Source organism: Amblyomma maculatum, chromosome 5 (assembly GCF_055883805.1).
Source record: "Amblyomma maculatum isolate TAMU_Amacu chromosome 5, ASM5588380v1, whole genome shotgun sequence".
Lineage (NCBI taxonomy): Eukaryota > Metazoa > Arthropoda > Arachnida > Ixodida > Ixodidae > Amblyomma > Amblyomma maculatum.
In genome coordinates, this window is record NC_139348.1 from 7,358,419 (window position 1) to 7,385,454 (window position 27,036).

The window sequence follows — 27,036 nt, forward strand, 5'->3', positions numbered from 1 at the left end:
TCCCCGTCCGTGAGTCGCCGATGTGATACCTGGCCTTCTTCTTCGCAGGCCACCCTGGCGAAGAAGGTGGGCAGCTCCAAGCGCTACTTCTGCGCCGCCACTTTGGTCTCGCCCAAGCACGTACTGGTCCCGGCTCATTGCGTCGCAAAGCTGGCGTAAGTGGAGCACCCACAACGCACCCCGGTTGTCGTCTGTATAGCGGACAAGCATTAAACCCGTACAATTTATATTGTCACGGGCTGAACAAGTTTTCATTAATAAGCTTCGTGCTAACGCTGTCTACACTTCTCCACAAATGGCTACCACCGCATTTCCCGCTGTCGCTAGTGCCGATTTCGCAAGACCGCCGCCAACCTATTTCATCTAGTGTGGCACTGCTCCTTCTTTGGTCGGGCAGGGACGGTTACCGAACATGGCTCTTTCAATCAGCTTCTTTCTCTCTGCCTTCAAAGCATATTAATCTTGCCGCCTATGGTAGTGGCGATACGAGCATCCTGCTTAGCGGATTTCTCTGAACTTTACCGCGGCATGTAGCCTTCGAGTTGAACCTCACGCATCCCCTAACTACGACCCTTCCTCTAGCAGTAAAAGTTTCTTCATTCATTCATATTTGTCACATGACCACCTAGGCGACTTAAGAAATTCCTCGTGTAATCGGGATTCAATTGTGTAACGTAAATAAATACATGAGGTCGATGGCGAAGAAAAGAATTTACTGGAACTGAAAGGCCAGAGAGTAGAAAAAAAATCAAAACGAGCAAACGCAATTGTTTCAGTGCTTCTCATTGCAACTCCGATGAGCTCGAAACTGCACGAACGTTGTTTCCGCCAGACAGTGCGCGATGATATTAACTGCGAAGTGGCATAAAACATTGCTGCAAAGATGGCCACATTTTTCAACTATGCGGCCATTCTATAGCTACAGGGCCCAATCAAATTCATTACTTTAGTTTGGCTTGTGGGGTTGAACGTCTCAGAGCTATGAGAGATGCCTTAAAAGAGGGCTTCGGAAACCTCGATAACTTGCACACGGGCGCTTTTCGCCTCTATCCCTCCTTTATCATTCGCCTCCTGTCTATTATTCCTGCTTTTAATTAATTGCTTGCTGCCTACTGCTACCATATTAAACCTCGTTTAAGGGACATTTAAAAAGATTTGTAAATGGAGGAGTCCCAGTGAGCCAAGTTATTTCTTTTAATGATTTTGCTACATTGCTCGAAACATGTGGCGCTTTCTCGCAGCACTCCCGAAGAATAAGGATGAAGAGCTTTTCTCGAAGTAACTATAGGCCACATAAAGTGGGCATAGTTTCGTAATTTGGCCACATGCAGGATTTCGCACCAATATGATGGTGGTTGGAGCTATTGGTTCATTTAATTGGAACGCAACAGCCTTGTAACCATTGTAGGACTCCAGCGCGTGGCTTCTGTGAGCGTCGCTCGTGAGGAAAAACTATCGGTAATAAAACTACCCATGGTGAAAAAACTATCCATGAGTAGTACTCTCGACAGTGCTATCGATAAGCACTGTACATAGCAATCTCTGTTGTTTAAAACCAACCACGCGCACTCACTGCTCTTTAACTGAAATTTACTACGGTGTCCTGAGTTGTTTTGGGATATAAGCATCACAAAAGCATGAAACCAGTCAGGTATCGCAAATGCTTCGGCAATATCGCTGGCCAACAACTGGAAAATTCTCGATCGTCTTACTATCCATTGTATCATCTATAATACTATTGACAGTCTATCGACAGTCTATGACAAACAGTACCTTTAGGGTAACTAAACTATATTTTTTTCTGAAACTGATACCGGTAATAAATTACATTCATTATAAGCTAAAGGCGCCAAAACAACATGCACACACACAAGAAAGAAGAACTTATGTGTGTGCGTGTTGTTTTGGCGCCTTTAACTTATAATGAATGGACACCAACTAGCCCAACAAGAAGTTCTCTTAAATAAATTACATCGCTGAAAAACGGTTACAGGAGCGCATCCTCAGTGACCATGCGGTTGCGTCAAATTTTTCGGCCGTACGACAGTGCACCTGACTGCCTGACCACGCACACCGCCGACACACGGCGTCAGGAGGTCCTGTAGACTTTGGCCGACATTGCTGCACTCTAGAAGCCGAGTCGGATGTTCGCAAGAAAGAAGACTTTTTTTTTTTAGTTTTTTTGGTGGCTCTACCTGCAGCCCCTTTTCAACAATTAAGCACGGGGCTTCGTAGTAGGAACTGACGCCGAAGCATTACAGGCGAGGGCTCAACGTGTTCGCCTGGTATTACGCCCTCCAACCCTTTATAGCAGCTGATGTCTTCTTGCGAAAACTTTGCTAAATCAGCGACAGCTTTGCAACTGTCGTTGCAAATGAAAAAAAAATCTTGCATATGGTTTCATTCAAGACGCACTAATTTATTGCAGTTTGAGCGAGTTTGTGTAGTGGCAATAAATTCCGAGGTAAGCTTAAGTAATAGTGATCAATTACTGTTCTATAATAATTCCCTAATTCCTGTAATGCCGAATCAGTTGTCGTTTTGATACTCCCACCGCAGTATCTTTCAAGCTCGTCAACAGCACGGTTGAAGATAAAACTTCAGTCGGAGTTATTGGCGACATCCGAAGATATCGTGTGTAACGAAATAATCTTTCTCCATCCGCAAAAACGGAACCTATACGACAGAATGTTTTCGGGGCTGACAGGTAGGATTGGAAAACATTTATTGTCAGCAATGATCCATTTGTGGGCGCTACACTTAGATGGCCTCGAGTCCGTTGCTCTCGGCGACCTTTTGAGCCCGAACTTGCGTTAACCGGTCTGAGCTGGCTAGAATAGCCTCCCACCGCTGGTGGCAGCGCTTTTTTGCAGCTCCATAATATATGATCGTATCCTGCTATTTCGCCGCAGTGTTTACAATTTGGATTGTATTGTGCTGGGTACATACATGTGCGCTAGTTTAGAAGGGCTGAAGAAGACAGGTAGGAAGACGCTTCGCCGTCTATTCAGTTGTGAGTCGGCGCTTGTCCTGTCCGTTCTTCTCCTCCGTGCACGTCTTTTGCGCTGTTTTTCTATCATGTCACCATACCAACTCGCCCAGATGTCTCTTCTTTTGCCGTCTATTCATTGACAGCAAACCTGAAGACTAAGGTAATGTTGGAAAGCCTGGGAAAGGAACAGCACTTTACAATAGGTATCGAAGTATTGGAAGTTGTAGGCGAATATGACTACTTAGGACAGGTAGTAACCGTAGATCCGGACCACGGAAGGAAAATAACTAGAAGGATAAGATTGGGATGGAGCGCATTTGGAATGTACTTGCACATTATGATTAGCAGCTTACCGGTATCGCTCAAGAAGAAAGTATACAACAGTTGCATGTTGCCTGTACTCACCTATGGATCTGAAATATGGAGGCTAACAAACAGGGTTCTACTTAAGTTGAGGACTGCGCAGAGGGCTATGGAAAGAAAAATTCTAGGGGTACCATTAGGAGATAGGAAACGTGCAGAGTGGGTCAGAGAAATAACTAAAGTCGCTGACATTGTAGCGGAAATCAAGAAGAAGAAATGGGTATGGGCAGGACATATAGTGCGAAGAGAGGATAACCAATGGTCGCTGAGGGTAACAAACTGGATTCCAAGGGAAGGAAAGCGTATCAGGAGGCGGCAGAAAGTTGGGTGGGCTGGTGAGGTTAAGAAGTTCGCAGGGGTCTAGTGGATGCAGCTTACACAGGACCGGGTAATTTGGAGGAAAATGGGAGAGGCTTTTGAGCTGTAGTGGGTATATCCGGCTGATGATGATGGCTGACGGTTATCGTCAGGCCGACAGCATTCGTATATAAATAAATATTCAAGGAAGCAAACAAATAAATAAATCAGAGAAGCTACTTTAAGCTAGCGCACATTCGATATCAGACCACTCCCCTCCTGCAAAGCTTTTCTTCTTCGTAAGCAAAAGCATATATGTATATACGCTGACAGTGATGGTCGTGCCTACCAGTCGAAGACAATTCCCTTTGTCGAAACGTTGGCTTGGCTTGCCAACTGACGCTCGCCCTCAACTCTTGTTCAGCTCCCTTACCTACTGAAGAAATACTTGGGAGAAACCTTCAAGGTGGAGTAGACTTGTAGTAAGAGACTAATTACTAGTTGTCAAGGGTTCGATGAAAGTTCGTCTGGTCAGGCATGGTAGTAGAGTAAAAAGAACTGCAGTCACTGACTAACTCTAAGAGTAATTACTCATCCACCCAGGCGCAGCCATGCGGCTACAAAGGAACAGCTTTCTCAGGAACTTCGTAGTATAAAAAAAACAATCTTATACAAAAAACGTATTAAAAATCTACTCCAACTTGGGGGCTTCAACTATGTATTTCATGAACACGATTCCCAGTTCGAGTTGATGATCAATATCTTAGAATTGAAGCCGTGAAACTCTTGACGCAAGCAGTAATTTGCATAATGACTATTAGTTACAAGGAATAACCAAGCGGTGCCAATGAAATTTAATTATTTTGCTAGGATTGCCTTCATTTTATTTATTTTGGCAGCACTTGTATGTATACTTGTATTTGTCACAACCATATATCATCGGCGGGGTTCTTTTCATCCAGGGTGCCGCATTCCCTTAGATTCAGCGGTGCACTATGCATATCACGAAATGAACACAGCGCGAAGAAACAGGACACAGGAAGAAGACCCATACAAGACGGGACTGGCGCTGACTACTAACTTTATTGCATGTACAGCCGAAGCACGTTTTATATCTGCCACAAGGACCACGTAGGTACAATCACCTTCTGCAAAGTGAATACTTTAATCAGATACAATATCATTACACTTTCCTGTTGGGGATACAATACCAATACACATACAATATCAGATAGGCGACAACGCACGGTGTGAAAGAAACAGCATCTGCCCCCAAAATCAGGACCAGGGACGTAACGTAAAAAAACAAACAAAACAATAGACGGATGACGACAATCATAGAGATGAAAATCTGACATATAAATGAAAATGGTGCGTGTAATGAATCTAAAACAACACTGTAAGGCAAGGCCAGTCAATTGCTAAATTCAGGCATGGTGCACAAGGAGGACACACACCGTGTGTGTCCTCCTTGTGCACCATGCCTGAATTCGTTCACCAACTAGCCCAGTTAACAGGGCAGTTGAACGGGCGAGTTGGTGATACATCATCCAAAAAAACAGCGCGAACAAACGGGGACGACAGGAAGAAACAACAGGAACCAACGATGACTCTCAACTAAAGTTTAATCGCAGAAAACACAGTTATATAAGGTACAGAAACAATAAAACACCAAAACCAGAACGCACTTGTTACTATGTGATGTTCAGATATGCAACCTCGCAGTCACGCAGGAGCAGGGAAGGTTTGCTGACACACAATCTTTCTTTCAAAATAGAAGCCTGGGCGAGTTGGTATGTATACATTCTAAAACAGCGCAAAAGAACAGGGACGAGAGAACGTGTTGTACGTTTTGTTCTCTCGTCCCTGTTCTTTTGAGCTGTTTTAGAATGAATCTTTCTTTCTTACCCATATTATACGCCTCGATGATTTCCCTGATCAACTGGTCGGGGTGTTTGTACAAAATGTCAGTAAAATGCAAGGACGGAAAAAAGGATTGACACTCACGGCAATGATCAACTAGATTAGTGGAGCGATTAGATTCTAATGAGTTGAGATGTTCTCTGAGACGTGTGTTAATACATCGTTCCGTTTGTCCAATGTATATCTGACCACAGGATTAGGGAATTTTATAAATTACCCCTTTAGAGCACGGCACAAATCTTTTGTTGTGTTTAACAGCACAAGACGCTACAGATTTATTAGGATTGCGGGACCTATTTTCTACCACTCAACAAATTTTATTGAGCTTATTAGGGGCCGAAAAAACAACATCAACGTCATACCTACGGGAACCATTTTTAGGAACATGAGAAATGCGATGTACATAGGGAAGGACTGCGAACTTTCTCAGTTTCTGTTCTTTCTGTGAAGGCGGCAGCAATGCCGACGATTTAAGCTTTTTGATTATTTTATTGCAACCCAAAGTTATAAGCTCAGCTGGATAACCTGCTTCCCTAAGTCTCTTAGGATGGTTATCGAAACTTTGTTTCATAGCATGGTGACAGGATTTTGACAACGCAGAAGACAATGATGAAACAACAATTCCACATTTCACTGCCTTGGAGTGATGCGCTTTATAGCACAGCAGCGGTTTATTGGCCCGTTGTGCGTAATTCCAACACATGTGCCCCTTCCCTTCAGTCAAACACAAATCTAAGAATTGTATCTTGTTATCAGTGGTGAACTTGAAACCCCACGAATTAGCTTTGAATACTTCTAACACTGTAGACATGTGCCTAGCAAAGTCCGTTTTTTCAACGAGAATCAAAAAATCATCGACGTATCTGAAACTTTTGGGTCTGTGTCCCAACCAAATCTTTCTGGATACCTCGATCCACAATGACAAAAAAAATTTCACTAAGAGCAGGTGCTACTCTAGACCCAATACAAACGCCCGCTTTCTGGGTACAGAGAGTGCCTTCCCGTTCAACAAAGGTAGAGTTCACATAAAAAGACACATAAACAGCTCAAGGAACCCAGACACTGAAATGCCGCAAACACTTATGAATTGTTCCTCATCATTGTCCGAAGTGATGCAATCAAAAACAGCAGTCATCATTTCCTTGAGCGGCAGAGAGTAAGACAAATCTACCACGTCTATGCTAAAAGCTGAGCATGAGCCTGGGTTTTGCTTCTGTAAAACAGGATTACCATTTAGGGCCATTGTGACGGAGAAGAGTACCTGGCAACATGAAATTTCTGGCTCTTTACAGAAACATTTGACAGCTTTATCTATTAATGATCCTTTTAAGGTATCAAACTCTGAGTGTGTCGTCAAGTTTTTACAGGAGCAAAACCCAGGCTCATGCTTAGCTTTTAGCATAGACGTGGTAGATTTGTTCTACTCTCTGCCGCACAAGGAAATGATGACGGCAGTTTTTGATTGCATCACTTCGGACAATGAATAGGAACAATTCATAAGTGTTTGCGGCATTTCAGTGTCTGGGTTCCTTGAGCTGTTGTCTTTTTATGTGAACTCTACCTTTGTTGAATGGGAAAGCACACTCTATACCCAGAAAGCGGGCGTTTGTATTGGGTCTAGAGTTGCGCCTGCTCTTAGTGAAATTTTTTTTTGTCATTGTGGATCGAGGTATCCAGAAAGATTTGGTTGGGACACAGTCCCAAATTTTCCGATACGTCGATGATTTTTTGATTCTCGTTGAAAAAACGGACTTTGCAAGGCACATGTCTACAGTGTTAGAAGTATTCAAAGCTAATTCGTGCGGTTTGCAGTTCACCACGGAGGTACCAGTTGATAACAAGATACAATCCTTAGATTTGTGTTTGACTGAAGGGAAGGGGCACATGTGCTGGAATTACGCACCACGGGCCAATAAACCGCTGCTGAACTATAAATCACGTCATTCTAAGGTAGAGAAATGTGGAATTGTTGTTTCATCATTGTCTTCTACGTTGTCAAAATCCTGTCACCGTACTATGAAACAAAGTTTCGATAACTAGGCTAAGAGACTTACGGAAGCAGGTTATCCAGCTTAGCTTCTAACTTTGAGTTGCAATAAAACAATCAAAAAGCTTAAATCGCCGGCATTGCTGCCGCCTTCACAGAAAGAACAGAAACAGAGAAAGTTCGCAGTCCTTCCCTATGTACATCGCCTTTCTCATGGTCTTAAAAACGGTGCCCATAGGTATGACGTTGATGTTGTTTTTTCGGACCCTAATAAGCTAAATAAAATTTGTTCAGTGGTAGAAAATAGGTCCCGCAATCCTAATAAATCTGTAGCGTCTTGTGCTGTTAAACACGATAAAAGATTTGTGCCGTGCTCCAGAGGGGTAGTTTATAAAATTCCCTTGTCCTGTAGTCAGATATACATTGGGCAAACGGGACGATGTATAACACATGTCTCAGAGAACATCTCAATTCATTAGAATCTAATCGCTCCACTAATCTAGTTGATCATTGCCGTGAGTGTCAATCCTGTTTTCCGTCTTTGCATTTTACTGACATTTTGTTTTCATATCTGGACATCACATAGTAACACGTGCGGTCTGGTTTTGGTGTTTTTTTTTGTTTCTGTACCTTATATAAATGTGTTTTCTGCGATTAAACTTTAGTTGAGAGTCAGCGGTTGTTCCTGTTGTGTCTTCCTGTCGTCCCCGTTTGTTCGCGCTGTTTTTTTGGTTAGCCCAGTTAAGAGCATTGACAATTGCTAAAAATTTAAAAAAAGTATTTAAAAAGTAAAGGCAGCATCATTGTAATGCAGATAGCTAGTCAAATGCTAAAAAAATCAAAACAAAAAACAGTAACCAACGCCAAACAATTAACACGGCTAAACAGCTAAAGCCATTAGCGCCAGTCCCGTCTTGTATGTGTCTTCTTCCTGTGTCCTGTTCATTCGCACTGTATTTATTTCGTGATAGTTATGAACCGACTAGCCCAGACCAAGATCCTAATTGCACTATGCAATCGGTGACCATAATTAGTCTGCATATTTGGAGGAATATGGCAGAGGCCTTCGCCCTGCGGTGACTGATGATGCTGATGATGGGCACCTGTCGAGCCAAAATTGCTGCGAAACTGAGTTGCTGGCTAGTATTCCGTTACTCGCACTGAATGATTTTGGGGCTAGTTGATGTGCTCCTTAGATTAGCTACGGCAATAATTAAGTCTTGGTTGTTGTAAGTGCTGTCGCAATAAATCAGGCCTTATGTTGTCTCGAAGAAAAGCCGGCGACTGTGCACGCATGAAAGCGCAGAAGCGTCCTCCGCAGAGCGAAAGAATGGAATGACCAGCGCAGCGCTCCCTGTGGTACTTGGGACTATATTTATTTATTTATTTGAACATACTGCTAGCCTAACATTTGAGGCCGTCGCAGGAGTGGGACATCACATACACTAGAATAACACAGGTCAAGTAAGTGCCAACACAAAGGCGATCGTAGTCCAACAAGGCAATATGCATTATACAAAAGGTAAAACCAAAGGTAAAACAAAAAGTAGCAACATGGTTAAAAAAATATAATAAGCGAGAGTCAGATAAGAAAGTCGGGATGTCATCGTCAGCAAGGAAAAAAGAGTGCAAGAGTTAGCGCACCAGCATCGTAGTCGTTATTGCAAAATAAAGCGTGATATGTTGGCGATGAAATCTTTGAGTTGACAGCATCGCAAGGCAGACTATTCCACTCACGGATTGCTTGTGGGAAGAAAGAGTACCTGAATATATCGTTGTGAAATCTGTACTCGGTTAAGTGCTGTTGGTGTTTTGCTCTGGTAGTGCGCGTGTTTGACTTTATTAAGTACTTACTCGTATCGATTTTCATGCCGCCATTAAGCAGAAGGAAAAGAAACTTGAGGCGCAGTAGTCTGGCTCGGTTATGTATAGTGGGGAGGTCGGCTTGTCTTAAGAGCTGTGTAGGGGAGTCGTGACGGCGATATTTGTTAAAAATAAATCTGACCGCTTTTCGTTGTACGCCCTCTAATCTTTCTATGTATTGTTTGCGGAAGGGGAGCCAACATGTTATTCCATAGTCCATTATGGAGCGAACAAGTGAAGTGTATGCTAAGAGCTTAGTGTCGACTGATGCGGATTTAAGCGATCGTTTGATCGAGTAGAGAGCTGCCAGTGCTTTATTAGTGATATAGGCTACCTGCTTGTTCCATTTAAGATCCGAGGGAATTATTACTCCTAAATATTTATATTCTTCTACTTTCTGTCCTTGTAGATAATAAGGGAGATTTATTGCCGCTCTCTTATTTGTTACTGTCATGCAAACCGTTTTTTCTACATTAATCGTCATCTGCCATGTTTCACACCATTGTGCTATGCTTTCAAGGGCACTATTTAGAATTGCTTGGTCTGCATGGCAGGTTATTTCTTTGTAAATGATGTAGTCGTCTGCAAACATTCTTACTGTTATGTTAGTACTATTATGCAGGTCGTTGATAAAAAGAAGAAAGAGGACAGGGGCCAGAACGGAGCCTTGTGGCACGCCAGACATCACATCGCCGCAAACTGAAGAGTGCCCTTTGAAGTGTACATATTGGCGCCGGCCTGTAAGGTAGCCTTTCAGCCATTTGTCACCGAGATAACGGAAAAGTTTTTGGAGGAGCTTAGGGTGGGAGACCCGATCGAACGCTTTCGAAAAGTCTAAGAATATCATGTCTGTTTGGCCACATTTGTCTCTTGTAAACGCTAGGTCGTGAATTGTCTCTATTAAATGAGTAGTCGTAGACAAACCTTTTCTAAAGCCATGCTGGTTAGGCACAATTATGTTATTTTTTTCTAGAAATGATAGGATATGTTTAAGAATTAAATGTTCGAGGATTTTGCATGTTGTACAAGTAAGCGAGAATGGTCGATAATTGGATGCGTTGGTAATGTTGCCCGATTTATGTATAGGAATGACCTTGGCAATTTTCCATTTCTCCGCGATTTCGCCTGTTTGCAGTGATTTTTCAAAAATAATCAGCAAGAACTTTGACATCCATTCCGCGTAACGCTTAAGAAATGCATTTGGTATGTTGTCGGGACCACCGGATTTTTTAGGGTCTATTTCAAGTAAGAGGGAAAGAATGCCCGATTCATTTATGATCAGATCATCTATTTTTGCTGTGTTACTCGGAGGATATTCTAGGTCAGGTTTTTTCCCATTGTCGTGCTTAAATACTGATATAAAGTAATCATTGAAGTCTGTAGCCTTCGCGATAGCCTCGGCGGGTGGTGGATTACTGTCCTGACGTGAATTCGAATTGAGGTACCGCCAAAACTTGGAAGGAGATACTTTGATAAAATTACTTAGGGTGACGTTCATGTACTCATCTTTAGCCTTTTTTATAGCTGCCTTTAGTGCATGAGACTTTTCGCGTAATTTATCAGTGCAGACGGGTAGCGGCAGTTTATTCCTCAGTTTCCTATATCTTGCAGTCTGGCGCTTTAATTGTATAATTTTTCTTGTTATCCAAGGGTTTTTCTTATGCACCGGCTTGACCTTTGTGGGAATATATGCTGATAAGCAGTGCGGAATAATTCTTTCAAACGCTGACCATAATGTGTCAACTGAAGCTGAACTATTCATGGCGAGAGAACTAAAGGTGGAATACGATTCATCTAGATAATCCAGTACTCTAACGTCGTCGGCGTTTGTCCAGTCGAAAATTCGTGCACTCATCTTTACCGTAGGTGATGGCACGCCCAGCAGCAAGAAGCATTTAGCTGCTCTATGGTCTGATACGCCATCCACAACTTCCCATGAAACTCTGTCATTTGCAATGCTATCACTCACAAAAATCAAGTCGAGTACATTTCTGCTTACTGCGGTAACACGTGTAGGTTCCTGGATAAGCTGTCTAAGGCCGAAGTTAAAGCTTACATCAAGCAGTGCATCTGTATGAGCAGTATCGGCATTTTTTTTTTTATCAAGCGTGTCCCACGTATGCCAGCCAGGTTAAAATCTCACGTAAGGATTATCTTAGTATTGTGGGTGAAATGACTTTCCATATAATTTGCTAGCACGTGTAAGATATCTAGGGCAGCATTAGGGGGCCGATACATAGTGCCTAAAAAAAAGACGGATGTGTCTACTATGATTTTGCACCAAAGTGCTTCAGCGCCTATGATTTCTGGCATGGGTGTGACGCATTCCCTGATCAAGATTGCCACACCACCGCCGCGACCTATCTTTGCGCATGACAGGGTAACCAGGAGGGAAGACATCACTACTTGAAATATCAGGAGAAAGCCGTGTTTCTGTGATTGCGACAATATCAGGAGAATGAATGCTTCAAGTTCTGTAGTCTTGTTGACGACACTTCTGGCGTTTATGTTCACTATGATTAAGGTATTACGTGTTTGATCGGTTTTTTTCCCATCTTTGAATGGCTGGTTTTTTGCCACGGGTACTCTGGCTTCTTTATCGTCGTCCCAGACATAAACCTGCTCATTGATTTTAATCTTGTCGTACATAAGCGATACTTTTTCACCCCTATTTAACTTCTGTGTTTATTACTTCGCTGTGAGCAAAGATTAACTCTATAGACCACGAAAAATTGTTACAACTTGCGTCGTAATTGCTTTCTTACGAGAGCCCCTGCTACGCCCCATCGACCTTCGCAGCCACGTGCGGTCTTGAGCAACTACCGTGAGGCCGACGCGGTCTCGACCTCTTTCGGTGACTTGCTGGCAGCTGAGGCGAAACGAGAAACATTTCGCCGAAAACGAGCTTTCGCTTTCTGCTACGGAGGCTGCGACGCGCCACTACAAGATTTGCCTTGTCCGCGTTAGGCTCCCGTCCGTAGCCGACGGGCGTGCGCACACGTGCGTATTTCGCTGGAAGAGTCAATGCGGGTAGTAAAAACCCTGAGCTGTCTTGCAATACAGCCATCATGCGTGTCTCGTCGCCAAGGCAGCAACAGCAAACGCTTACAAATTCAGGGGCCTTACTGCGTACCCATCACATTTCAAGCCAGTAACAAATACTGTCACAAACCTGTCAGTCCGCCCAGTTGCTATTTGATGATATTTCCGCCGGTCAGAATCCACCAATAGGAGTGGGCCTAGTTGATCGATTTTTGACAATTTTAGTGATCGGATCATTTAATTCGGTCGTAAGAAAACGGTACGATGTCGTTCCATAATGAATTATACAGATCTGCGTGCCTATGTGGACGTTTGTCCGTGAAAGGTGCTGTAATTGCGAAGGGGGGAGGACTCCGTGACTAAATTTTCCGCCACTCTATCCAAGTGCAAAACAGAAAAGTGCTCCAGTGAAAAGCAGTGATGTTTAGTTGAGCTCGAAAATTGGCGTGCAAAAAATATTGAATTCTTATAATCTTCCGCACAGGCATAAAACGTACTCGAGCATTCCTCTCAAAGGCGGTAATCTATCGACTTTAAACACTGCACTACGTCGTGCACGCCCAGTGACACCGCTTGCACTAAATGCATACACAGTGTGTTAACCTAAAATAGTTAACTTTTCGTCAGATGTGCTATGCATTACGTATCGCTATGCAAAAGCCGCACATGTGGAATCATTATAACACTGAGATGGGCGAGGTAGGCTGAAACAGAAATACTTTGAGCAGAGTTTGTTTCTTACGCACTATTCTGAATTATAGCAGCCAAAGGAGAAACGAATACGTTAGATATTCACTTCCATGTAACATAGTTTTTGCCCACAAGTAATAATCGACCCTTGTTGTCCAGCAGCAACTAATATAGTTCTGCATCCTTGTGCTCGCGTTTGGCTATTTGTTTTTTAAATACGGCAATTAGTGGATGGCGTAATTGGGCATCCATATACGCAGCAGTCTTGATACATTCGCCGCATCCTTTCCATGCACACAGAACTATTGCAGTGGTCGGACAAAACAGGGTGTGCCTCCATCGCAGGAACACTCCCGAGGTACTCTTGGTTCAGCTGGGCAACCTGCTCAAGAACGGCGCACGCAACACGTACGGGGTGCACGAGATCGCCATACACCCCGCAAACAACCTCGCCATCGTGACGCTGGACAAAGAGGCAGTGCTGGACGAAGACGTCCACCCCATCTGCCTGGCAGAAAGCGACGCCAATCTGGACGATTACGAGTGCTTCGCCACGGGATGGCCCAACAGCGCGCAGAGTGAGTCTTTATTTGGAAATCATCATTGCGTATCAGTTAACACCTAAAACATTTTCATAAATTATCTAGTTATGTGCTCTAGCTAAGGAAAAAACTGTATGCTGAAACGTTGTGGAAAAATGAATATTTCCAGGCAGAACAAAAATATTTTCAGGAACAAACTGTTGGCCTCAGCGGACAAAATGCACAAATTCTGCCAGTCTTCTCAATAAGTACTAATTAACTAAGCCTGTCAAAATAACATTTCAATCAACGCAGTTCGGTAGACAGGGCCAACTAGGAGTTCGGAAGCGCGAACCGCAAGCGTGGATTCCGTGACATGTCTGAGTGAGCAAATAGCGACCGTGGAGGTAAACCTCAACAAAGGCCGCATTAGATGTCAAAAAAGTTAGAAAATGTCATTTAAAGCAAGTAAGCGGACAGCGTTAGCTCGCGAACGATTTGGATGTGCTCGTGTGTATTTGTTTACATGGTGTCGAAGGGTTCTTTTGCATATCAGTGGACTTGTATTGCATAGATGCGTCGACTGCCGCGCGTTTGCAGAGGTGAACAGGTATGACACCCTGCGCAAGATTCCCGTGCCCACGATGCCTAACGATGTCTGCCAGGCTAAAGTCAAATCCGAGTCATCGCTTGGCACCAGCTACGAGCTGAAGGACAACTACGTGTGCTGCGCCATGCCGCAAGGCGTCATATCATTCCAGGTGAGTTGCGCATGCGTCCTACTTTAGTGAGACTTTCGACATGTTGTGTCCCGTATGTTCCCATATGGACTGTCTATGACGCACCACTAGGGCAGTACATGGAACATATGGAAATGCACAGATTACATATGACCATTTCGAAACTATGAAAACTGTATCGAATCCATACGAACAATATATACATTTATTTATTTATTTATTTATTTATTTATTTCAACCTCAAAGGCCCCATTTGAAGGGGTATTACATGAGGGAGTGGGTTACAGGGCATAATATTGCTTCGAGTGATGCTTTGAACATTGATAGGTCTGTATGGAGCACGACGTCGGCAGGCAAGTCATTCCAGTCTTTTGCTGTGCGAACGAAAAACGAATATAGATGCGCAGATGTGCGGGCTTGCGGAGGATGGGTTGTCTTTTCGTGGTTCGTGCGGCTGGAGATGCGGTATGCAGGGATGATAGCAGATTCGTGCGAAAGATGATAATAGAATTTATGAAAAAGAGATAGTCTTGCGATGCTACGCCGGTTAGCTAAATTTGATAAATGAGCATTGCATTTTAGTTTCGTTACGCTTTCATGATAAGAATATGCAGAGAAGATAAATCTAGCGGCGCGGTTTTGTATTGCTTCTAGCGTGTTAGAAAGATTAAGTTGATTATTGTCCCAAATAGCGCATGCATATTCTAGTTTGGGCGTACAAATGTTACGTAGGCTAGTGATTTTAACGATGGTGGTGCTAGACGTAGTGTTCGCTGAAAATACCCCAGAACTCGATTTTCTTCTTTAGAAATTTGAGTTACGTGGTATGTCCACTGAAGATCATGTGTAAAGTGAAGGCCAAGGTATTTATATGTGGTTACTGCTGCAATTTCTGAATTAGCTATTAGGTACTTAAGAGGTGGTTCACAGGGACGCCTGTGAAAAGAAAGTAAAGAAGTTTTTTTCACGTTAAGAGACATGAGCCATTTACTGCACCAAGTTAAAATGCGATCAATGTCAGATTGAAGAAGTTGGCGATCACTGTGAGTGATTATGGGACGGTACACAACACAATCGTCAGCCAATAGGCGTATGTTAGAGCATATGTCAGTTGGCACGTCGTTTATATAGATAAGAAAAAGCAGGGGGCCCAGGACTGTGCCCTGGGGTACCCCAGATATAACAGAGGACTGAGAAGAAGAGCATTTATTAGCGAGAACAAACTGTAGCCGGTTAGTTAGAAAATTACGAAGCCTGTCAAGTACCAAGGAATTGAGATTAAGCCGTGAAAGTTTCAAAAAAAGCCGCCGGTGGGGAACTTTGTCAAACGCCTTTTCAAAATCTAAGAAGAGGGCGTCCACTAGAATGTTGTGATCAAGGTTGGAGCTTAGGTCATTAATAAATAGGGCTAACTGTGTGTCGCAAAAAAAGCCCTTTATAAAACCATGTTGGCTGGCGTGAAAGAAATTAACAGATAAAAGAAATTTCATAACGTGAGAAAAGATTACATGTTCCATTAGTTTATACGGGACGCAAGTAATGGATATAGGACGGTAATTATGACGGGAAGATGAAGGCCCTTTTTTTGGTACTGGAATGACTTTACCTACTTTCCAGTCGTGCGGTACGATGCCTGATGAAAGCGATTGCTGAAAGATAGGAGACAACAGGACACTTGTGATATGTTTTGTATTTTTTAGTACCTTTGCGTTAATATCATCAATACCTGCTGATGATGTTAGTTTCAAAGAATCAATTAATTTAACAATGCCGTGGGGTTCGAATGATATATCGGGCATAGCAGGAAAACCAAAGGATGGAAAATCCGGTAGGTCCCCATTGGTTCACGAGTAAATACAGAACTAAAGGTCAGATTTAATACTTCAGCAACATCATGTTCCGCAATTGTAGCCATATCATCATCATGAAGTGTTATTGGGTTGCTAGGGTTAGGATTGATACATCTCCAGAATTGACGAGGGTTTTGCGTAGCATTTCAGGGAGCGTGGTATTAAAAAATGATTGCTTAGCTTTAAAAACATGAGCGCTAAATTGTTTTTCGGCTACGTAACACTTCTGCCATGTATTAGGGTTGTTATTTCGTCTGGCTGCTCGAAAGAATATTTTCTTCTTGTTATTAAGACTCTTTAATGTATTATTGAACCAAGGGGTATTAACGCGCTCACTTACAGTAATTGTAGGCATGTATTGTTTTACAAGACTGTTCATTTTATTCTTAAAAAGAAGCCAGTTAGTCTCGGTGGACGTTCGCTCAAAGTCGATAAGAAACGAAGTACAGAAATTTTCGAGTTCACGGTTAATGCTTAGATAATCGCCTTTATCATAAAGAGTGAGTGTTGTAGTTATTTTTTTAGGTTTTGGCAGGTGGTTGAGAAACGTGGCGTGAATTATTGAACGGTCACTTAGTCAAGGAAGATATGAAAGGAATAACAGATTCTCTGGATGTGACGTTAAAATCAGATCAAGTGTGCTAGATGACTGTGCACTTTGTCTTGTTGGTGAAGAGATTAGTTGGGTTAAGGCAAAGGTTTGACATGTGTTCACAAAATGGCACTCGGCGGAATTTGATGCGATCTCAGAAGGGCAAGACCAGTTTATCGCGGGAAAGTTAAAATCCTCTAATATAAAGACAGTAGAATGCGGAATCTTCGTGGTTACGGTATTAATAGCATCATGAAATAGTGGAATGAACGAGGCGTCGCTGTCTGGAGCGCGGTAAGTACTGCAGATTATCATGGGCGGAAATGAGGCACGAGAGCAGATGAACAGTATTTCAAGGGGTGAGTCAATCTGTAGATTAAAACATTGAAGGTTACGATGGGAGGCTATCATCACGCCTCCACCTCGCCTGCCTAATCGATCGCGGCGGAAAATCTCGAAGCTCGGGAAAATTGTCTGCACTTCTCTATAATCTATTAGTTCATTTAGCCAGGTTTCAGTTAGTACGACGACATTGCGACATACATACATATATATAGGACACTGGCTGTAACCTAGCTTCTTCCGACGAAGGACGAATGCCGGTCCCGCGGCCGAAACGTCACTACATTCTTTTCTTAACCACGTATATATTGTCACGTAGTGGTGACGAGGTCGACGACACAAATGAAGGGTCGATGATTGCACTAAAGAAACTCTCTATTTGGGCTGACTTGCGCCCGCAAAAGAACTAAGCAACTCGGCGGCGGCGATAAAAACAAACGTGCTCGTCGATTGTCAAACAAAGAATGCTCGTCACACTCGTCAACGCTCAATTTAAAGGCTGCACTGAACAATCTAGATAACGTCGCAAGCAGCTACCAGCACGGGCTGGAACATTCTGGAAAGACACCCGAGTGGCCGGAACCTTCGAGACAGATCTCGGTGCATCTTGCGCTACAACAAAACTGATAAAGGTGTGACTAGCGACATCGAGCATTAACAAACGAAGATTACGGAACTGATACGCGGTCCAGAATCAGAGTGATAAGCCTGTATGCCGGCGGCTGTTAAAAAACAACAAATACTGTTTTGAAGGTTTCGCGGCATTACTCCCCACTTAAAAAAAACATCGCCTCGATGTTCCAAAACAAAGAAACTTAAACATAAACACTGCAAAGTTTAAACACCACAGATTTTTTAACGCGCGTAATATGGCTTCAGTCTTACAACACGTACAATTTCTGGGCGTGCGCGTCGCCGTTGTGATGCTTGCGTTCCGTCGGGAATGACTTCATAGTCCAGTGGTCCGAAGCGGCGAAGGATTTTGTATGGCCCAAAGTATCGACGCAACAACTTTTCACTTAATCCGCAACGGCGAATTGGTGTCCAAACCCACACTTGGTCTCCTGGATTGTACTCTGCGTGGCGTCGTCGTAAATTGTATCGTCGGCTGTCGGTGCGCTGTTGGTCTTTGTACGCAGGCGTGCGAGTCGTCGGGCTTCCTCTGCACGCTGCAGGTAGGCGGCGACGTCAAGGTTGTCCTCGTTGGTTACGTGCGGCAGCATTGCGTCGAGCGTCGTCATGAGCTCCCTGCCGTACACAAGCTTGAACGGGGTCGCTCTGGTCGTCTCCTGGACTGCCGTGTTATACGCGAAGATCACGTACGGCAAGATGGCATCCCAGGTCTTGTGTTCAGCGTCAACGTACATAGCGATCATGTCCGCGATCGTTTTGTTTAGGCGCTCCGGCAGTTGTTCGTCGATGGCTTGTATGACTGTATTCCAGGATGGCTTGCGTCAACTCTGCCGTAAACGCAGTTCCCCTGTCCGTGATGAGCACTTCTGGGGCGCCGTGTCGCAAGAGAATTTGTTCGACAAAAGAATTTGGCGATTTCTGCCGCGGTACCATTTAGTAGTGCTCTTGCATCGGCGTAACGGGTAAGGTAGTCAGTGGCCACGATGATCCACTTGTCACCCATAGACGAAGATGGAAAGAGCCCGAGGAGATCCATCTCAAGCGGTGGTAACTTTCCTGAGCTGAGAGGCCAACAGTTCACTAATTACTGAATAGTCAGCTCCGGTGTCTACTAGGGAAGTGACTCTGCGACCGTCGATATCAACTTCAAGGTCACTTGTTCGCGTCCTCGCATTGCACGTGGGCCTTGGTGTCCTATCTCGGCTCCGTCATTTCTTCAGATCATGGCCGGGACATACCGTTTTTACTACGCTAGGCGGCGGTGTCGGCTTGCACTCTGGTCGTGTTGTTGTCGATGTTGTCGTGTGGAAAGGCGGTGTAATGGCTGCGTCGTCGTTAGTGGTCGTCGGCGGTTGTGGATCTTCGTCTTCTCGCCGTTGAGCAACCTCACCTCCAAAGGTTTGCTAGAGCAACCTTTGGAGGTGAGTTAGTGAGTTTAGTTTCCCCTGCGCGGGCTTGGAGCTCTTCCGCGCGCACTTTCATCGTAGGTACGGCCTGGCGACGCAAAGCGGGCCCTGTACATCGATGGAGACCTGAACCGACGGCTTGGTGGCGCAATCTCACCGATACTCAGATAGTTGTCGATCTCTTGTGGTCGTTCACCTGGGCGTGGTCGTGGAGCGTCGACTGCAAATCCGCGGAGACCGATTCGTCGGTACGGGCAGTGGCGCAGAATGTGTCCGGCCTCACCGCAGTGGAAGCATAATGGCCGGTTGTTTGCTGTCTTCCAGCCGTCGCACTTCCTGGAGCTTGGGGGTCGTTGGTAGGTTTGGCGGGCGGGGGCCAAGGGGCGGTTTTCAGGAACAGGATGGCAGCGGCGAGGGCTCGGAAAGTCATCACGTCGGGGCGCAGGGGACGTAATGCACCAGCGTAGTTCATTGCTGTTGCCTCTTGTGCTGGAACAGTCGCAGCCGTCGCTCGAGGAACGCCCAGCGCCTGCTGGACTTCTTCACGGACGAGTCCGCGAGCGTCGCCATCTGGGGTTGTTGCGATGATGGCATCAATCGGCGGAGCTCCTCTCGCACAATCTCCCGAATGAGGTCCCGAAGGTTCTCTCCACTTACAGATGCGCTGGGGTAGTGGCTTACGTAGTCTGGCTGAAGTGGTCGCTCGTAGTGGCGCATCCGGGTGTACAACGTCTTCTCGATGGTCGATGCTTCACTTTCAAATTCTTCCACAGTTCTCGGCGGGTTCCGGACAAGCCCCGCAAAAAGCGACTCTTTAACGCCTCGCATTAGGAATTTCACTCTCTCTCCTTCGGTCATGTTAGGGTCGGCGCGGCGAAACAGGTGTTTCATCTCCTCTACGTAGGCCAGGACGGGCTCGTTTGGTAGTTGAAGTCTTGACTGGAGGAGGGCCTGAGCTCTTTCTTTTCGAACAGAACTTGTAAAGGCCATCAAGAACAGGGCTTTTAATATCTCCCAATCCTCGAAAGAAGTCTCGTTATTTTCAAATCAAACTCGGGCATGTCCTTGAAGAACAAAGTAGACCTGCCTGAGTTTCGCAGCGTAGTTCCAACCGTTGAATTCTGCCACACGGTCGAAAAGGTTCATCCAGTCTCCCGCATCTTCATCCGGTCGTCCATGGAAGCAGGGGGGCTCACGGGGTTGGACGAAAACAACCGGTGCTGTAGGCTGGGCCATTGTCAGCGTCGATGCCTTCCGAGATCGAATGGGGTCAGGCAGCAGACTGTGTTCGGGTTGTAGGCCTTGAAGTCGGCGGCTGGCTCGGTGACCTGTAGGCTGGTCTTCCAGGGCGACAGGAACACGGTTTGGGTCGTCGCTTGAAGGATCAAAGGCAGCCTCCACCAGATGTCACGTTGACAGTTGACAGCCGTGTAGTGCGGACACGTGTTCCATCGCTCCTCCGATTGCACGTGGCTACCGGAAACGGACGGACTGGCGACAGCGGGAGCTTCCGAAGCGTCAAATAGATGAGTTCTTTCTTTTATTAACTTTATTTCTTTTTCAGCTAGTTAGGTTAGGTGCAGCCTAAAGAATAGATTTTAGCTCTTGGTCCTAGCGGCCTGGTTTTTCGTGCCGGCAGCTAGGTTTTCTTGGCGTTCATTATTTAGCTATCTTGTTTAGATAAATATTTTTTTCTAGGCTATTGGCATTCGCAGATTTGGTTTTTAACGCGTGTTTGCTAGTCGTTTCTTGTGTCTTCTTTTGGCAATTTGTATATTCTAAGAATTCGTAACAGCTATAGTTCAGTCGATGAGCGCTTAAGATGTGCAATCAAAAGAATGTAAAGTGTACTCAGTGTGAGGCGCAGGTTAATCTCAAAGAAACGCGTTTTGATTCTGTAGGTGAAGCGGAAGGCAGCGACTTTTTGTGTCGATGTTGCGTACTGAATGCACATCTAGATAGATTTGATCAAGAAAGGGGCAGTTTAGTGTCTCGTGTGGAGGATTTAGAAAATGAAGTACGTTTGCTAAGGACGGAAAATCAGAAACTGCTTGGACAGCTTACTCAGATTGAAAAGAAAGGGGCCGACTTTGTCCTTGGAACCAACAAAGATGAACATTCCAATGCGGGCCACGTGGCTGGGGCCAGCACTGGCATGGAAGGCATAAGCAAAGTAGGTCAGGCGGATCCGAACCGTCAGAGTTATTTAGAAGCAGCTAAGACGCCGGAAAAAAAGGAAGAAGTAAGCAAGAATGAAAATCCCAGAGATAAGGACACAGATAACCGAAAACAGGAGCCAACAGTTGGGAGAGGGAGAGAGAAGGCCCAGGTGCTTATCGCCGGAGATTCTAACATGAACAGGTGCAAGCGAGATATCTTGGAACGTGTAAAGGGTGATAAGAGAGTGTTGGTTGGAGCCTTCCCAGGGAGAACAATGAGGGCTGTACTAAAAGAGAGTAAAAATAGGTTGTTGAAGGATTCCGCAGAGCGCAGTATGGTAATAGTAGCCGCGGGTCTAAACGATGTCCTAAATGGTGACGCTGCAGGAGTGGTGGAAAGTTTAGCTTAGGGAGTTGACGAGATCAGGGAGATAGCACAGCAGACGCAGATAGTTGTATGCACAGTACCAGAGGTGCTAGGATTGAACGGAAAGATGGAAAAGGACATGGTGACAGTTAATCAGGACGTAAGAAAGTTAAGCCTGGAGAAGCGTTTCGAAGTGGTTGAGGTAAACAGGGAGGTACATAAAGCAGGTTTTGGTAGGGCTTTTCAGCGAGATGGCATTCATTTTAACAGAAGGGTCGGAGCAGAGATCGGCTGGCGCTTGGCAGGCAGGGCTGTAGCTTTTTTAGGGGGTCCGCGAGGACTCCGTGCACAGAGGTAGTTAGAAGTGAAGCAGAAGAAAGTGTAATAATGGAGGCTGAGCCCCCAAAAATGGCAAAGAGTAGGTCGAGAAAGAAAAGTACAAAAAAGAAATTTAACACTAGGATCAGCTACATAAACATGCAAGGAGGTAGAAAAAGAGCGATATGGCTAGAGATAGAACAGCAGTTGAAGGATGACAAAATAGGTGTGTACGCTCTTTGCGAGACTCATCTCAGGGATCTAGAAGATCCGCCGTTTATAGAAGGCTACGTCTGGGAAGGGTGCAACAGAACGAGAACGGAAAGAAAGGGTGGAGGGGTAGGTATGTTGATACACCAGGGAACAAATTGGCAAAGAAATAAATCATCTTGTAAAGAACATATCTGGGTTTCAGGAACCATTGCCGGCATAAGGACATGGTGTTGTGCCGTTGGGGTTATCACGCAGTAGCCCACCGTCAACAGGGTTGTGCCAGTGGATCCTGCAACTGCCACCAATGTTGTGCCGGTGGGGTTATCACACAGTAGCCCACCGTCAACAGGGTTGTGCCAAGGAGCTGGTAACGCAGCGCTCGTCACCCGTTTCGTGAACGAGGGCTGTCAGCTCCCTGGGCGGTAGCGATGAATCCGAGTCGGCGTTGGTGAGATGAAGAAAAGGCTTTATACACTATTTACATGCATTTACACAACAAGATCGGCTCTGGGGCCGAAAGCTAACATAGCCATACGCGACTGTTCTCGCGCAGCGACGGCTGGGGAGATTCCGCCGCGTCCGCACTGTCAGGGGCGAACTGCTCCCGATGGACGCTAGTGACGAACTCACACTCGGAGTCTCGAACGGAAGCACTTGAGACTCCGTTGCCGAGAACCGTTGACGCTCAAAATGGTCCAATCCGATGGCAGCACTTTCGCAGGGCCAATGGGAGAGCTTGCTGCGCTCTCGCTTCAAATATGCCGCGGGGCGAGAAGGGGTTCACCGTCAGGGCCACGGCGCGCCGTGCTGTCTGGACGTTCAGCGCATGTTAAAACACGTCGCTTCTGTCCTTTTGGTACGGCTCGCCTCCAGTGCACTGGTGCTTTGCAGAGAAGTATCCAGAGTTTGTGAAGGAGGCGTTCGCCGAAGAAGTTTGGCGTCCGGCTGAATTTCTGGGCGGCTTTGGCCAGGCACAACAATGGCTAGGGGTAGTTTATTTAGGAACAGGACATCAATGCAGGCAAGAAAACAGGGATCTTGTTGAATGTCTCAGTGACGATATAAGCCAGTTTGGAAACGGGGCCAATATTATTCTGCTGGGGGACATTAACGGCCACATCGACGATCTGGATGGATACACGGATTGTAACGGGAAGCTAATGCTAGATTTCTGCGAGCGACACGATCTAGTTATAGTAAATAGAGAAACAAAATGTGAAGGCCAAATCACGTGGGAATTCCGCAACAGGCAGACGACCATTGACTATTGACTAATGTCGCAGGAAATTTATAGCAAGGTCACAAAAATGGAAATAGACGAAGAAGGGGAGTGTAGTCTGGGAAGTGATCATAAACGTATTAGTCTGCAGATGGGGCCCTTGATGAAAAGAGAAATGGAACTTAGACAAAACGTAAACGCAAAATTAAACGACGATCAAATAACGCAGATAACAGCAGATATAGATGAAGCAATAGAGAAAAGCCCCATGGAAGACTGGGATTATGAACAGGTAGAACTACTCATAAGGAGTAAAATTGAGGAGGTTAAAGTAGCAAACCGCTGGAATGGAAAGAGGAAGCCACGGAGCTGGTGGAATAAGGAAATCAGGGAAGCTATTGAACAACGACGGGCTGCTTCAAGGGAACACCGAATGGCAAAGAAAGCACAGGCTTCTCAGGAGGAAATCGATCAAAAATGGGAATCATATCGACAAAAGAAACTTCAAGTGCAGGCCCTCGTCCAAAGTAAAATAAGACAGTCCACCGATCGCTGGATGGCTGATATACACGATGCCTCTAGAGGCGGAGCAAGAAAATTCTGGAACCATATAAGCTGGCTAGGGAAGAAGAATCAAAGAAAGCAAGATCGGATTCAAGATAACGAGGGAAATTGTTTAAAGGGAGAAAACGCAGTGAACTACATTACATCAGTTATAGCCGAGTCATTTAAGAACGACGATAGGGTAATCTCCGCAAATCAGGAAGCAACACAAGGTAGCAGAATCCAAAGCACCTTAGAACTGACCAATCTAAACTGGAAAAAGGCAGAAAAAAATATTCCTAAAAACACATCTAGAGGAATAGATGGAATTCCGATCAAGCTGAGTAATGAACTCGGTCCAAAAAGTAAGGAAACGTTAAAAGCTTTGGAAACAGTCATAGCGAATAAGCAAATTCCGGACAGCTGGCGGCAGAGTAAAATGAATTTGATTTATAAAGGGAAAGGAGAAAGGATGCACATAAAATCCTACAGGCCGATTACCATAACATCTGTAATGTACAGGTTAGCCATGCAGGCGGTGAAATTAAAGGTGCAAGCATGGGTTGAAAGTAACAAGATACTCGGAGAACTTCAGAACGGCTTTAGAAATGGTAGGCGCTTAGATGATTGCCTGTTCGTGCTTACCCAATGCATCGAAATATCTAGAGTGGAAAATAGACCTTTGTATTTGGCCTTCCTGGACATAAACGGGGCGTACGACAACGTAAGCAGGGAACTCCTGTGGAACATATTAAAAGAAGAAGGTATCGGTTATGAGATAATAGAGTTCCTACAGGAAATATACCGGGATAACAAAGTAGAAATTACGTGGGAAGGGATAAGAAGTACGGAGGATGTCAAAGTATGCAAAGGATTAACACAAGGCTGTCCTCTATCACCGGTGCTATTCATGCTTTATATGATAAACCTGGAACGGAGGATACAATACAGTAACCTAGGTTTTAACCTGTCATATAGATTAGGTGGAAAGGCGGTAGAGCAGCACCTCCCCGGTTTGATGTATGCAGACTATATTGTGCTGCTAGCTGAGAGTCTGGAAGAATTGCAAACTCTAGTTAAGTATTGCGGAGACGAAGGGGACGCTCTAGGCTTCAGTTTCAGCGCAGTTAAGTCGGTTCTGATGATTTTCAACGGCTCAACTGATCAGGGTCTTAAAATACAAGGCCTTGAAATACCTAGAGTAGCAGAATTTGGAGGTATGGGTAAACGAAGGATTGGCATACATTGGAAAGCATGAGCAATCACTTAAGGCCAAAGGGCGAAGGAATGCCGGGATAATGAAGCATAAGGCATTGTGGGGATACAATAGGTAGGAGGTATTGAGGGGTATTTGGAAAGGAATTATGGTGCCCGGACTTACTTTCGGAAATGCGGTTTTGTGCCTAAAATCAGAGGTACAGTCGACATTAGAAACAAATCAGAGATCCGTTGGACGATTAGCACTAGGTGCCCACGGCAAAACTGCAAATGAGGCGGTACAGGGAGATATGGGCTGGGCATCTTTCGAAGTACGGGAAGCTCAGAGTAAAATATTATATGAGGAACGCTTGAGGAAATTGGACAGTAACAGATGGGCAGCTAAGGTATTTAAATACCTGTACCTAAAAAGCGTTGACTCACAATGGAGGAAAAGAACTAGGAAACTAACTAGTAAGTATGCTAGTAACAAGGACGGAGAAACAAATAGCATTAAGCAACAGGTGAAAAACACAGAAGGTAAAAATTGGATAAATTCGATGGAAAAAAGTCAGAGTGTGGAATTATACCGAAAGTGGAAAATGCAGATCAGGAAGGAAGATTTCTTTGATAACTCAAGAGGCAGTGCCCTACTTTTTGAAGCTAGATCAGGGTGCCTTAGAATACGCAGCTACAAAAAGAAGTTTAACAATGGAGATGACGCATGTGTTGTATGTGGAAACTCCAGTGAAACAATTGACCATATTATACTCGAATGCAATGGTATCCATCCGGAAGTTGATGCAGGCGCAATCACTGTTCCTGAAGCTGTGGGGTTTAGAGATAACACTGGCCGGGTGAATAAACCGGCGGTGGAAACTAGCAAAAAACGGCTGGAAGATTGGTGGCTTAAAAGCAGAGAAGTGACATAATGTTAGTAATGTAGGAGCAAAATTTAATAAATAGAATTATGGTTTAGTTAACCATTCTAAATCAATAATTAAGATATATGGAGAAAAATGAGCGTGATAGCTACTGCTACCACCCCGTTTCAAAGGGGACGCTCCTATATTCCATCCATCCATCCACGTAGTGGTGACGAGGTCGACGACACAAATGAAGGGTCGATGATTGCACTAAAGAAACTGTTTATTTGGGCTGACTTGCGCCCGCAAAAGAACTAAGCAACTCGGCGGCGGCGATAGAAACAAACGTGCTCGTTGATCGTCGAACAAAGAATGCCCGTCACACTCGGCAACGCTCAATTTAAAGGCTGCACAGAACAATCTAGATAACGTCGCAAGCAGCTACCAGCCCGGGCTGGAGCATTATGAAAAGACACCCGAGTGGCCGGAACCTTCGAGACAGATCTCGGTGCATCTTGCGCTACAACAAAATTGATAAAGGTGTGACTCGCGACATCGAGCATTAACAAACAAAGATTACGGAACTGATACGCGGTCCAGAATCAGAGTGATAAGCCTGTAGGCCGGCGGCTGTTAAAAAACAACAAATACTACGGCATTCGTCCTTCGTGGGAAGAAGCTAGGTTACAGGCAGTGTCCTATACTTATACGCTAGGTCGACCAGAATCAGCACTGATAACGGTGATGATCTAATAATAAAGCAAAACTATTATAAGTAACACTCATGCAGTCACACATGCAGATTAAAACTGATTTAAAATAAGAAAATAATAACACGTGGTGGCGCGACTTTATCGAGAATCCTACGGAACCCACACGTGCGCCAAAGTGCATCAGCATTCATCGAATTAGC

The 27,036-nt window shown here is 44.8% G+C and overlaps 1 protein-coding gene across 1 annotated transcript in view; it reads left to right on the plus strand.

Moving 5' to 3' along the window:
• The window catches only part of LOC146187708 (uncharacterized), a 76,633-nt gene that overhangs the window by 44,246 nt on the left and 5,351 nt on the right, over positions 1 to 27,036 (plus strand). The window contains exons 5-7 of the mRNA XM_084603502.1: positions 49 to 155; positions 13,503 to 13,735; positions 14,279 to 14,439. Of these exons, the coding sequence (XP_084459628.1) occupies positions 49 to 155; positions 13,503 to 13,735; positions 14,279 to 14,439 (501 nt within the window). The remainder of the gene's footprint in view (positions 1 to 48; positions 156 to 13,502; positions 13,736 to 14,278; positions 14,440 to 27,036) is intronic.